Source organism: Barbus barbus (assembly GCF_936440315.1).
Source record: "Barbus barbus genome assembly, chromosome: 26".
Lineage (NCBI taxonomy): Eukaryota > Metazoa > Chordata > Actinopteri > Cypriniformes > Cyprinidae > Barbus > Barbus barbus.
The window spans coordinates 27505198-27519327 of NC_136754.1; the positions used below are offsets into that span (position 1 = coordinate 27505198).

At 36.7% G+C, this 14130-nt stretch overlaps 2 protein-coding genes across 2 annotated transcripts in view; both read right to left on the bottom strand.

Annotated features, from left to right (window-relative positions):
- LOC306846144 (tyrosine-protein kinase JAK1-like) overlaps nt 1–14130 on the bottom strand; it is an 830156-nt gene that overhangs the window by 619532 nt on the left and 196494 nt on the right. The window lies entirely within an intron of this gene.
- The window catches only part of LOC306845908 (histone-lysine N-methyltransferase 2C-like), a 112985-nt gene that overhangs the window by 73493 nt on the left and 25362 nt on the right, over nt 1–14130 (bottom strand). Inside the window, exon 5 of the mRNA XM_079378922.1 lies at nt 8262–8447. Within this exon, the coding sequence (XP_079235048.1) occupies nt 8262–8447 (186 nt within the window). The remainder of the gene's footprint in view (nt 1–8261; nt 8448–14130) is intronic.

Genomic DNA, 14130 nt, shown 5'->3' on the forward strand with positions numbered 1-14130 from the left:
CCACTGACGGATTGTCCCGTATTAACATATTACCACCTTTAGCCGCTTGTGAGCTGTCCGCCATTTTCTCTGCACTCAAGCAGCTGTAACGACAACAATGTCTTGTAAGCAATGCCGATGATTGTAGGTGTTTTGGACGTAAAAGTGTACACAAGAGTCTTAATTGTCTCCCAACATCAGAGTCTCTGAGGATGCAGTGGATTGGTTTTGTTTTTGATGGTAATATACCACCGAATACACAAAAAACTGAAGAGGGGGTGGGGGAGCAGTAGCTCATTAGCATTTAAAGAGACATGCACCAAAATGGCTCACTGTGAACAGAGCTGTTTTGACAGGGTGTTGTTTTACACGGACATTGAGGAATTTTAACCAAAGTATTTTGCAGACATTTCATGGAGACCTTAAAGAATCATACCAACTTGTGAAAAATGGCCATCCAATGTCCCCTTTAACAGCTTGACACCCGTTTACACCAGACACGAGCATTGCGTCGCATCACGTTGAAACAAACAGAATGCATTATTATCACTGACATCGTCTATACAAGATACAATATACAATTTCTGATGTATTTCATGCACTTGAGCTACTCCGACAACAGGACAAAGGGAAGAGTAAAGCAACATCCAATTTAAACAGCATGTTAGCTTCTGTACAGCATTTTATGACAGTCTTTTATGACAGATTGTCTTGTAAATGAGGCAAAGTGTAATGGACAGTTTGCAAAGAAACTTTTGTTGAAAGATGTAGCAGCCAACTGTATTGTATCTGAGAGCAGCTACCTCAAAAAAATCATGATGCTTTGCCTTTAGATGACGGGTTTTATATGAATAATGTTTTCAAAACACTTGCTCACATGCAATAATGAGGGGGTGTTAACACTGTTTCCCATGTAATTTTGTTTTATTGACAAGTCTTAAGTGAGACCCCCCCCTAAAATGGATCATCTCAGACAGTGGGTCAGAATGGGAGTTGATTTGTTTTTTTTTGACAAATATATAACTTTTTTTGTTCAACTGACCCTTTTAATATACAGGTATGTCGAATGAAATTTTGGACCAATGAAATTTTGCTGTGGGCGGAGCTACTCAGCATGAGGAGACTAAACTAGAAACCAATAAGGTACCAATAGCCACGTTTACATGTACACTTTTTTGTCATTCCGATTGAAAGATTCGGTGGACTGTTTACAAGCGAGAGAAACAACCTAACATGGATGGAAATTTATTAGCAAGGAGGATTGTAGCCATTGCAGTCTGGGAGAAGGCTAACAGTTAAGGGATTTTTTTTTTTTTTTTAGGGATTTTAATTTTAATTTTATTTTTCTGCAAATTGTTTATTGACTTAATAGCAGTTTGCTGTGCATATGTGCCGATCGGGTGCAGTCGGGTCTGTTTTCCCAGCCGGGTTCGAGTCCAACTTTCGAGTAATGGTCCGGGTAGTACATTAAAGGCATTTCTCGGGTCTACACGGGTTCGGGTCCCACTTTCAAATAAAATAGGGGTCCGGGTCGGTTCTGTGCAGCATATTTACGGGTCTCTTCGGGTACGAATTTTTGGACCCGTGAAGACCTCTACCACACACAGAACCAAATTGATTCTTGTTTCTAATAAGTTGCACAGATCTACCAGATAAAATAATAAAGCACAATATAGCTTGATCTCAGCCAGTTGATCAACACATACCTCATATCGTCCTAATTTCCTAATGTGAAAGGGTTACTCCACCCCAAAATGAAAATTTTGTCATTAATCACTTACCCCCATGTCGTTCCAAACCCGTAAAAGCTTTGTTCGTCTTCGGAACACAATTTAAGATATTTTGGATGAAAAACAGGAGGCTTGTGACTGTCCCATTAACTGCCAAACAATTAACACTGTCAAGGCACAGAAAAGTATGAAAGACATCATCAGAATAGTCCATCTGCCATCAGTGGTTCAACCGTAACGTTATGAAGCTACGGGAATACTTTTTGTACGCAAACATGGAACGACATGGGGGTAAGTGATTAATGACAAAATTTTCATTTTGATATTAAGATAAAATAGTATGACTCTCTGTAATGCAGCTCTGAAATGAATTGTACTCTGATTAGGGTTGGGCAATGTGTACAAAATTGGCATCGGACGATGTCTACAGTAAAACATCGCGATAGACGATGACATCGGGCGGTCGGGGGGACATGGGGATTTCCATATTTAGAAAGGCACAGAAAACAAATAAAGATTGCTAACGGTTGCCTGTTACATTAGCCTACGGCCTATTCTACCTCCACTATTACTCAGTCTCTAGTGTCGGTGTCCCCAAATCACAGAATGTAGTGCGTTGCCAACATCCCGTTCCCATTCTAAGGACCTCTTGACGTGATGACATAGACGCAAAGTAGTCGGTTTAACGCATTTACATGGCAGAATTTTAATTTTGTTTGGTTTATAGAAAGGTTTATCCCACCCCTCTCAAACCGATTACAGTTTTGTTCAGATTGGGCATTTTTATTTTGATTGAGGTGTTTATATGGAGCATTTTCGTTCAGATTGGACATTTAAACCGATTAAAATGCTCTATGTAAATGCACCTAATGTTTTATTGCTCTGTGCTTTTCACAGTCATAACTAGTTTGGACAAAAACTTGATTTGTGCTTTGTTATGTAACGCCTGGTTAGGACACGTTATTAGGAGAGGATGTGTCAAAATTAACAAACAAAAGATGTTTAACCATAAAAAGCAATAATGGGCTATTTCTGTAATGATAATAATAATAGTGCAACCACACTGCCACATAAAACAAGTAACACAACATCAGAGATGTGATTTTCCAAAATATGTTTCCTTTGAATGTAGAACATTTACAGAAATTTTCAATGGTCTGGCACCAGCTTATTCACAACATATGCTACAATGTCAGTCTGCCAAACATCAAATTAGATCACCCAACTGCATCCAAGTCCAATTAATCTCTAAAGAAACGGTCTCTGGCTGTTCTGCCTTTAAATTTCTGCCATTAATAATGAAATAAGGAGCAGAAAACACTGAAATTGGTCACTGGTCTCTGCATCAGCTTTCATTAATTCATATACAAATAATACTAAATATTTTTACGTACACCTAAAAATTATTTGGCCAGATCAAGTAACAGTCACCTGGGTTATATACAAAGAAATAAAATATATGCTAACTAAAATAATAAAAAAAGAAAAACTTGAACTTATTTTTATTTTAGTAAGTTTCCAAGGCAATTTATATCTTTGTAATTTAACTTAGTGTACTAAAAGTAATAACTAAAACGGAAATAATTTATAAAAACACTATAGACATATTTAAAAATAACAAAAACTGAAAATGATATATAATTATATTTCTATGCCTACTTGTTCCCTTTCAATCAATTCTCCAAGAGCTTAATATCCTCTTAGCATGCTTTTTAGGTGACTTGGTTCAAATAAAAAAAAAGTAAAATAAATTAATTAAATACTGTGTATACATTTTTAATTTAACATGCAAATAAATGTTAATTTAAATTTTTTTGTAATGCCTATTAAATGATTATTGGTCTGTTAAGTATCTTTAAATTGTGCATGTCTATAAAGTATCTACATTTAGGTTTTTCACTAAAGTGCGGTCGATTAAATCTGAATTAATAAGTTCATTTCATGTTCTATAGAGCACATACAGACTGAGAAGAGTGAGATGAATGTGTACATGCTGTCTAACCGCTGGCCCTCTATCATGAGCCACCGGCACCAGGAGAGTGTTAATTTATTCTTGACATTCAGGCACTGGAGGGGTTTGACTCACAGCCATTTTAATTTAGGTGTGGGAGGCTTGTGTGGGATGGTGCTGATTGATTAACCATTTACACAGGAATGACTCATCGTAAATACATCATGGGACAAAAATGCATCCATCACAGCAGCGCATCTCATTACACCCCTCCTCTATCCACCTGCTGGGACGGCTGGCATATACGAGGGGTCAGCGGTGATTTCAAACGCAGCGTGTGCTGCTGACTGACATTCGGAGTAATCCCTCGACAATAGATGGAGATGATACGAAATATAATTTCTGAGAATAATGTGCCAGATTATTTTACCTAGTAGCACTCATGCTGTATTTACAAATGGGGTTTCTATTTTGCATAACCTTACAAAGCAATTAAATTATGTACATTAGCCAACAAACTCCAATATGGAAACCAACACAAACAAACAAGTTTCAGCTGATGACAGTATATAACTAGCATTCAGTGCTGGAAATGTGTAAAGGTGCTTCATGAGGCTTGCTTCATTTTCTTCTTTGTACTACAGTGGATGTAAGGACGCACTAATATTAGAACTCAGGCCAATACCGATATGTCAATAATTATGTTATGGATAATAAATGAATGATTTTACAATTCTATTTTCTCTAAATAAATACAAAATTGCATGCTAAAACATTTTTAACATCTTTGTAAAAGCTACAAATGAATTTAGCCTTAACATTATTATAATGTAATGTATGGATGTTCATCTTGAGATATTTAATTTGCCAAACATTAAATTTAAAAGATTGTTTTAAAGATTAACTTTAAGTGAGTGTTAGATTTAAAAAAAAAAAAAGGAAAAAGAGCATTAACATTAAATATTTAATATGGGCTGACACTAGTGTTGTTTTTAATTTTAGTTCCTTTTTTAATTTTAGTTTTAGTCTAGTCTTTGTGTGAAGCTGTCGTTTTAGTTTTTATTAGTTTTAGTTACGTTCATACACTTTTTAGTCTAGTCAAGTTTCAGTCAACTAAAAGTCTGAGCATTTCAGTCTTAGTCAGAATTAACCATGACTATTTTAGTCTCTTTTTAGTAATGCGATTCTATTTAACCCAGTCAATATAGTATAAGTACCTAGTACAGACGAAACCAAAATTTTCTTTTAGCCAAACCCATTTCAAACAAGGTTATCTTATTATATTATTACCTTATAGACTCAAGAACACATCCATTCCAGACACGGAAGAATTTACGCACTGATTTGAATTTACAACATTTATTTTACCAACCAAACATGTTAACATGTTTTTTGTTGTCTTCTAAATAATGCCGCGAGTGGGGTTTGAGGAAGTGACGTCGTCTGCGTCTGCGCAGTGCGACCTTATACAGCACCTGAAGTGAGACACAGGAAACAGAAATACTGCAAAATAATAAATGGGCGAGTTCAACTTGAAGCGGCGCTGCACAGAATGATCAGTGTATGACATCAAAGTCCCGCGAGAGAGATAAGAGAGCAGACGGATCCTTGTGCTTTCGAATTGCTCTCGCGGTACTTTGATGTCTAAACTGATCATTCTGCGCCGCTTCAAGTCGAACACGCCTAATAATAACGCGACTAAACGAGACGAAATAACGTTATAACATTTCGTTTCGTCTCGTTTTGGTCAACAAAAATGAAGAGACATTTTAGCATAATTTTTATTTTGTAAACCACATTTAGTCTTGTTTTATTCGTCAACAATATTGCATTATACATTTAATTATAGTCATCGTCACATGACCAGGATTTACATTGCGTCTCGTGACGTCTCATTTTCGTCACGTGATAAAGGTTCGTTGACGACGATATTTAGTCATAATTTTCGTTGACGAAAGCAACACTAGCTGACACTGAAAAAAATAAATAAATAAACATTGACCAATAACTGATATGGTATCAATTGTGTGTGAATGTCTTAAACTACTAGTTAATAAAGTTAATAATAAATATTTCCTAAAAAAAAAAAAGAGGAGGAAATATACAAACATCTAAGGGAAAAAAAATTCATAATGGAATAAAAATAAAAATCAAAAAAAAAAAAAAAAAAATAAAAAATAAAAAAAAAAAAAAATATATATATATATATATATATATATATATATATATATATATATATATATATATATATATATATATATATATATATATATATATATATATATATATATATATTTATGTGTGTGTGTGTGTATATATATAAGAGTGGGAGACAAAAGAAAAGTTAACTGTCTGTTTTATTAATGGAAATAATAATAAAAAATGGAAATAAAAAAAGATAGGTTTCATTTTTTAATAGACATTTCTTTCGATTTTGGGACAAACTATTTATCATAAGGTTAATAATAAAAATGACTACTTCCCAAAAGAAAGTACAGGGTCAACTGAAAAAAAAAAAAAAAAAAAAAAGGCAGTTAATTGCCAAAAAGGATGTCATTTAAAAAAAAAAAGCCCTTTAAAAAAATAGGCTCCATTAAAAAAAAAAAGTAGTTCTTGACAATTACATGAAATGCCATACTTTCTAACCAATATTGTAAATCAACATTAATTTTCTATCATGCTGCTGCAAATGAACCAATCCAGAGATTCCCTTAAAATTGCCCTTTTCCATAGTCACGTCTCAGTACTCCACATTCAGACCTGCTGCTCGATAGTGTGGCCCACAGATGACAAAGCTCAGCAGGACTGGCGAACCGCCAACATCAGACTGGCAGCACATTACGTCACACGGGCCCCTGGGAGACGCCTGATTGGCTCCAAAGAGCCAAGACAAATTAGGCAGCTGTGCAAGAGAGCAGGGAGAGGGCCCTTTGTTGGGCTGAGCGCACGCTGGGGCCGGCGTCTCACATCTTGCTCTGTGACTCCCAATAGCTGCAGGATAATGATCAGCTCGGGGAGAACCTCGCAGAGAGCCACATATGAAAAGCAAACAGCCAACAGCCATGTGCGTATTCACACCTTTGTGAATGAAGAGCAGGCCTCAGGATTTACATCTATCCCCATAACGCCGGGTTATTTAAGGCGTAAATGATATCGCTGTAGCACTATGACATTAAATGCAGCTCAAACGTGGCATTTGTTTATTGATTAAACATACACACAAAATAGGGGCTAGATTATACAATAATTTAGAGGACAACATACAATGCCAATAATGATTCATATTTATTTCACCTACATAAGGTTGATGTGACTCAAGACTGTAGTAATGATGCTGAAAATTCAGCTTAAATAAAATACATTTTAAAAAAGTTATTTGCAAATTTAAATTAGAATAGTATTTCACAATATTACTGTTTTTAATGTATTTTGATCAAATTAATGCAGCCTTGGTGAGCAAGAGAGACAACTTTCAAAAACATTATTAAAAATCATTTATTTCAAATGTTTGACTGCTATATACAACATATAGCTTTTACAGTCCTTTAAATATTCAATTTATAACATGCAGTCAACCAGCACATATCATCACAAAATAAATAAAAGATAAATGTCAGTATACATTTGACACCATTCAAAAGTTTGGTGTCCGCAGGAATTTATTTTAAAGAAATTAATACTTTTATTCAGCAAGGATGCATTAAATTAACATGAAAATAAAGATTTATTTTAAATTATTACAATTATTTAAAATAATTCAATTAATTAAATAATTAATTTAAAATAAATGCTGCTATTTTGAACTTTATTTATAAAAAATCCTGAGAAAAAAAAATTAATCACGGTTTTCACAAAAACATTAAGCAGCACCACTGTTTTCAACACTGATAATAATAATAAATGTTTGTTGAGCAGCAAATCAGCATATTAGAATGATTTCTGAAGGATCATGTGACACTGAAGACTGGAGTAATGGTGCTGAAATTTCAGATTTGATCACAGCAATAAATACATTTTAAAATATATAAATATTATTTTAGAGACTATTTTAAATGTTAATAATATTTCCCAATATTACAATATATCCTACCAAATGTAAAATTGTGAAGAGCGGTATACTACTAATACTAACAGAAGTAAACTACAATCATATCATAGCTTTAGGAGACACTGAACCGCTGAAATATGCTTTAGATTAAAGTATGTGGGACAAATAAGCACTGCCATTTGCTGAGAAGAAGCAGAGGGTCACTTTAGGACAAATCCTGTGTTTGCTTCACATGAGTCTGTCTCCAGGATATTAAGCAAAAACACACACATACTAGAGCACTGCGTGCAATTTTCAACTGGAATGATCCGTATTCAAACAGTCTCTGCCTGAAATCTCATCCAGATGAGGATGATTCAAGCAGTGACGTCAGATATCAGCGCCCCGCTGCCTGTAACAGGCCTACCGTGCAGAAGAGCCCTTACAAACACCGTCACAGAGAGCGCACACACACGCACAAAAAGCCCCTTTTTTGCTGAGCTCATTTAAATATTACGCTACATCACAGCTGATATCACACGACAGCCACGCTCGCCTCAGCCAATCAGCTTACCTCTCTGGGCCCCTGCGCCTCCCTGATTGGCTGGCAGCCCCACTCTTGTCATCACAGTCGTGGCCCTCCTCTGCGGAGGATTGTGGGAGTGGAGGGTCGTATCCGGGCGTGACCCTGAATGGCTTCAGATCCCCCTGGCCCAACAGGCTTCGACCACCACAGTAACAGAAGGCACAGAGCTGTTCGCTGTGAGGAGACGAGAGGAACGCGGTCAGCCAGTGAAACAAGATGGCATATATTACAGTTCTCTAATGTTTCGGTTGAATGCTGAACGTTCCTTCAACCCTCAGAAATCAACTGATGCAAAACTGCAACAATTGCAATAAAATAATAGCTATTTAAACTCAGTGTATAACATAAACAAGAGGAGTCAAAATCTGCTAAGAAGAAATAATAACATGTAATAACAGGATATGCATTTGCAGGGGTTTCAATATAATAGTTTTGTTATAAGAGACAATAAAACAACTTTGTGCATCACATTCCTGGATTTTAAAAAACAACAACAACAACTTGATTCTCAAAAGTCAATGAATTTGTGACAGTGCAACATTTTTGACCAGGCAAACATGTCAGTGTCTGAGTAACATGTAATTCACAAAATATCCATTAAATAAGTATAATGAACGATGCAAAAAACATTAAAAATGTCTCCAGCGTGTTTTAAAATTACTCAAAATTCAAACATAGTTAACATTATAAACATGATCACGTCTGTCAAAAACTTTGGGGAGGTCAACAGAGTTTCTCCTGAAGTCCATCACAACCTCTTTTGTCTTACTCACATTGAGGGACAGGTTGTTAGCACCACACCATTTCGCCAGCTGTGCCACTTCCTCTCTGTAGAGCATATCATCGTTGTTACTGATGAGGCCTACCACAATTGTGTCATCAGCAAACTTGATGATGTGGTTGGAGCTGGACTTGGCAGTGCAGTTGTGAGTCAGTAGCGTGAAGAGCAGCGGGCTGAGCACACAGCCTTGTGGTCAGTGCTATGGGACGATAGTAATTCAGACAGGACACGGGTGACTTCTTTGGTACTGGAATTATGGAGGTGGATTTGAGACACGTGGGGACGACTGCCTGGCTCAGCGAGGTGTTGAAGATGTCTGTTAGGACATCCGTCAGCTGTGCAGCAGAGTCTCTCAGTACACGTCCAGGTATGTTGTCAGGGCCCGCAGCCTTTCATGGGTTAATCCGGGACAGGGTCTTCCTTACGTCGGCTGGAGAGAGACAGAGTACCTGGTCGTTTGGAGATGTGAGTAGTTTCTGTGCAGGTGTGTCGTACTGTATCTCAAATCGTGAGTAGAAGTGGTTGAGTGCATCTGGTCATCACTGATGTGATGTGAGTGATGTGTCATCATCACTGGCCTGTGGCGGGGACTTGTAGTCAGAGATGGTCTGAATGGCTTGCCACAGGGTCCGAGTGTCTTTACTGTCTGTGAAGTTGTTGTTGATTTTTTTTAGCATATTGTTGTTTTAACTTCTTGATGCCTTGAGACAGATTGGTTCTTGCTGTTTTGAGGGCTGCTCTGTCTCCTGATCTGAATGCTTCTTCTCTGGTCTTTAGCAGCCCACGAACCTTTGCTGTCATCCATGGCTTCTGGTTGGCACATGTGGTAATGGTCTTGGTGACTGTCACATCATCAGTGCACTTTTTGATGCAAGCAGTCACAGTTTCAGTGTACTCCTGCAGGTCTGTGTGGTTGTTGTAGGAGGCTGCCTCTTTAAACATGTTCCAGTCTGGAAGCAGTCCTGCAGTGCTGAGGTGGCATTGTCTGGCCATACGGTGATCTGCTTTTGAACCGGTTTGGCGAGTTTGAGAAGTGGTCTGTATGTTGGTATTAGCATAACAGAGATGTGGTCCGAGTACCCAAGGTGGGGGTGGGGTTCAGCTTTGTATGCATTTTTCTCTGTTGTATAAACAAAGTCCAGTGTGTTGTTTCCCCTTGTTGCAAAGTTCACATGTTGGTAGAACTTTGGTAAAACTGTCTTTAGGTTTGTGTGGTTGAAGTCACCGGCTATGATGAAAAAGCCATCAGGGTTATTTGTTTGTTGTTCGCTGATGGCGCTGTACAGTTCACGAAGCGCGTCCTCAGCGTTTGCACATGGGGGAATGTAAATCGCCACAATAACAATGGCCGTGAACTCCCGCGGCAGGTAGAACGGTCGACACTTCACAACCATAAACTCCACCAGCGATGAACAGTGCTTTGATAATACCGCAGCATTGTTACACCAGTCTTTGTTGATATACACACACAAGCCACCTCCGCGGGTCTTACCAGATAGTGATGAATCTCTATCCGCTCGGAAGCTGGTTAGCCCGTGCTGCTGAATGGCGGAGTCCGGGATGTTGTCGTTTAGCTATGTTTCAGTGAAAACAAACACACAACAATCCCTTGCCTCATGCTGTGTAGACCGACTGAGTTGAATTAGGTCCAGGTGGTCCAACATGGTCTTAACATGCACAACAGATGGTAGTTTTTATGAAAAGCAGGGGTCCAGCAAGTATACGCATTAAAAAAAAAAAAGTTGTTTAATTTTCCAGTAAAAGATTATTGGTTACATTTAACTCGGTAGGAAGCGCTATTACACACCTTCTGAAAGAGTATTGAACGTCTAGATCAAAACAAAAAAGCGGTCATATATGCAAGCAGATGCATATGTAAAATAATGCAATAAATTTTTTCCCCCTCTCTATTTTGCATCAAGCTAGAATAAAACAGTTTATTTTGTTTAAAAGCAGATACTCTGTTCTTTGTTTTGGTATAGTTTGTTCAGATATTCATTCTGCAAAATATTCTGAGGGCCATTATACTTTCGTGAAAATGGTCAAAAATACTGGGGGTGGATGGCAACTTAAAAATGCTAATGAGGAAATAATTACCCATTTGCAGATTTTAAGCTATACATAACAGCAGCTCACACTTTTAAATGTATGATAGAAACAACTTTGGAAGGAAAATATTAAATTTTCCTTAAAATCAAGTCAAATTCTTCTCGCTGTTAATTGAAACTCTGAGAAAATGCGTCCTTACTAGGGACGCACAATATTAGATTTCTGTCGATATCTAATATTCTGATATTTTTCAAATAATTTTAGCCAATAACCGATACCGATATATTTCCCTTTGTTTTGAAACACCAAGTCTCTTCTCTGCAGAAATTATAAACAAATTGTTTTTAATTTGGGTTATTTTTGAGCAAAAACTTATTTGTTAAAACTAATAAACATTATTAAATTTAATTAAATTGATCATTTTAATTAAATTATTTAATTACATTTAATTAATAAAATAATATCTTAGGGCAGTGTTTCCCGTACATTAATTTATTTGTGGTGTCCGCCACAATATCAAAACTGACAGCCACAAAAAGATTTTCCAAAAAGCTTTATTGAATAAACATGAGCACTGCACGTTTCAAAATCAAAACCCGGTGCGGTTGTTTTTATATCACTGTATTTCTGAAGGAAACCGACTGTCTTCAGAAAATTTTGGATATCATTTTCATTTCATCTTGCATGTAATATCTGATAAAGCAGCATTTGTGAGCAGAGCACTGCTTTGTGTACAGCAGTTACCGCGCTCCTGCTCTAAAAGCACCTCCTGCGGCAGAGAATGAATTTGCATATACGCTGCCACCAATAGAATCTGTGGGAAACACTGTAATGATCAACCTTTTTTCCCCACAGGCAACCATTTTTAATGTTATTCACACAAACCCATTCAGTAAATCTTTCACAAGTTATTCCAAATTCATACAAAACACAAATCCTCTCATCAATTACTCACCTTCATGTCATTCCAAACCCCTAAGAACACACTTGGCAAAGAGAGCAGTGAAACGTAATTTCCTCATTACCTTCTCCTGGAAAGTTACCAGGACAATGCAGCCGCGTCCATCATCCCATTTGCTGTTCTTACAACATAAATATCCTATTACTGTTAATATAGTTGTTGCAAATAAATATGCGTTTTGTAATTACATCCTGTATGTATTTCTGGAAGGGCCCTTCGTGAAGGGATTCACTTGTTCTACAAATGACTTCTCCTTCCCAAAGTGCCCTTCAAGGCAAAAAGGCCATTCACCCAATATTTTTTATTTTATTTTACTGGAAATATCTACACCTGTATTTCAACAATGAATAAAAGTCTTGGATTTGGAATGACACAAGGGTGTGTAAATGACAGAATTGACTTTTTCAGCGAACTGTTCCTTTAAATCCTTTTGCGAGCCATTTTTAAAATAATTATTTTTGTAAAATGCATAAACAGAAACATTTTATAACCTGCGGCTTTCTAAAAACACATTTTAAGAAGGATATCGATGAAATCAATTAATTGGAATCTTTACTATTGTACAATATATTTGAAATACACTGCAAGAGAACAAAAGCTCCAAAGAAAAAACTACCTGAGTGTAAATCTCTACACGCTACACTCAAAGGAGGTGAAAGCAAGAAAGTTTATACTACTACTAAATATGTGGGAGTGTTAGAATTCACACATGCTTTGTCTTTTATTTTCACACTCCCTGAAAATGGGAAAAACAATTAAACTAGAACTCCTCACTGGAAGAGTGAGGAGACGGCTTCACGCCAACTTATTTAAATATAGCAACAAAACATTTAGACACAACAGATTCAACCGTGAAAGGCAATATTATGAGTAACTCCTACTTTACAACTTTCTAACGCAACCATCAGATCTTCACGACAGACAAAATCTCCCTCAATTTGAAAACAACAATTTTAACATTTGACCACTGCAGCGAATCCTCCAATATTTATCAGTGAGGCTGTCATCACAGTTTAAGGAAATATTGATCAGATATAAAACGGGTCCCCACATCATTGGCCCTCATGGGCAGTACAGACCGTCCCAAAGAGCCTTTAATCGTTCAGTCTGTTAACAGCCTTTCATGGACTGGAGTCTGGGACAGCCGCAGTCGTGGTGAGCTGACTGTTTGGACAGGGGTTTGTGTGTTTGTGCACGTGTGGCAGGGGAACCTTAAATTTGTAGTTTAACATCAACATTGAGACACATTCAGCTGAGAGCATAAACAAACAGACACGGTGCATGAACATGCCTACAAACCCAGAGACAAACCCAAGAAAAAGATTTCAAGCAATAAAGGCTATGTACTGGTATACGGCATAACACGTTTTGCGTTTAATAAAAGGAAATGTGGTGTGTATTTGTGCACTAAAATGTTTCAAACTGTAGTATGCTACATTTTTGCCATCTGCAATTAAATGTGGTTGCATTTAATATGCATTTTTGGATTTTAATCCAAATCCTTTTTTTGACGGTCCGATCAAACGAGTTACAAAAATGATAGTTTGAAATAGCATACTAAAATCTTACTCTTACCATTTCTGCTGTATATAGTATGTAGTGCACAGTATGAATGGAATACCTGGACTGCCAATCACAATTGCTAAAATGTGAAGTATGCAACAGCAGGATAAGCTATGCAATGCATCTGACCTTGCAATTCATTTCTATTGTGATAAGTTAAGTATAAGTATTTTCAGCTCTCTTTTTCTAGATTATGTTTCTATTATTTGATACCAACAGTTCTTTTCAGATAAGGGAAAAAAACAAGATATGTTTTTAAGATATTCTTTTGCTTTTGTATACATATACACCCACACACACGTGTGGCATAAATGTCTAAATAAATAAATAAAATTAAAGAGACATTTCTTATATAGTTTTTATAATATTTAGTTTATTTAATCAGGAACTATATACATTTGACAAATGTAATACAGTGAACTAGTAAATTTCTAATTGCACCTGTGCTATGACCATAAAAAGTTTGACATGCAATTTGAGGTCATGTGAACCATTTTATTAGT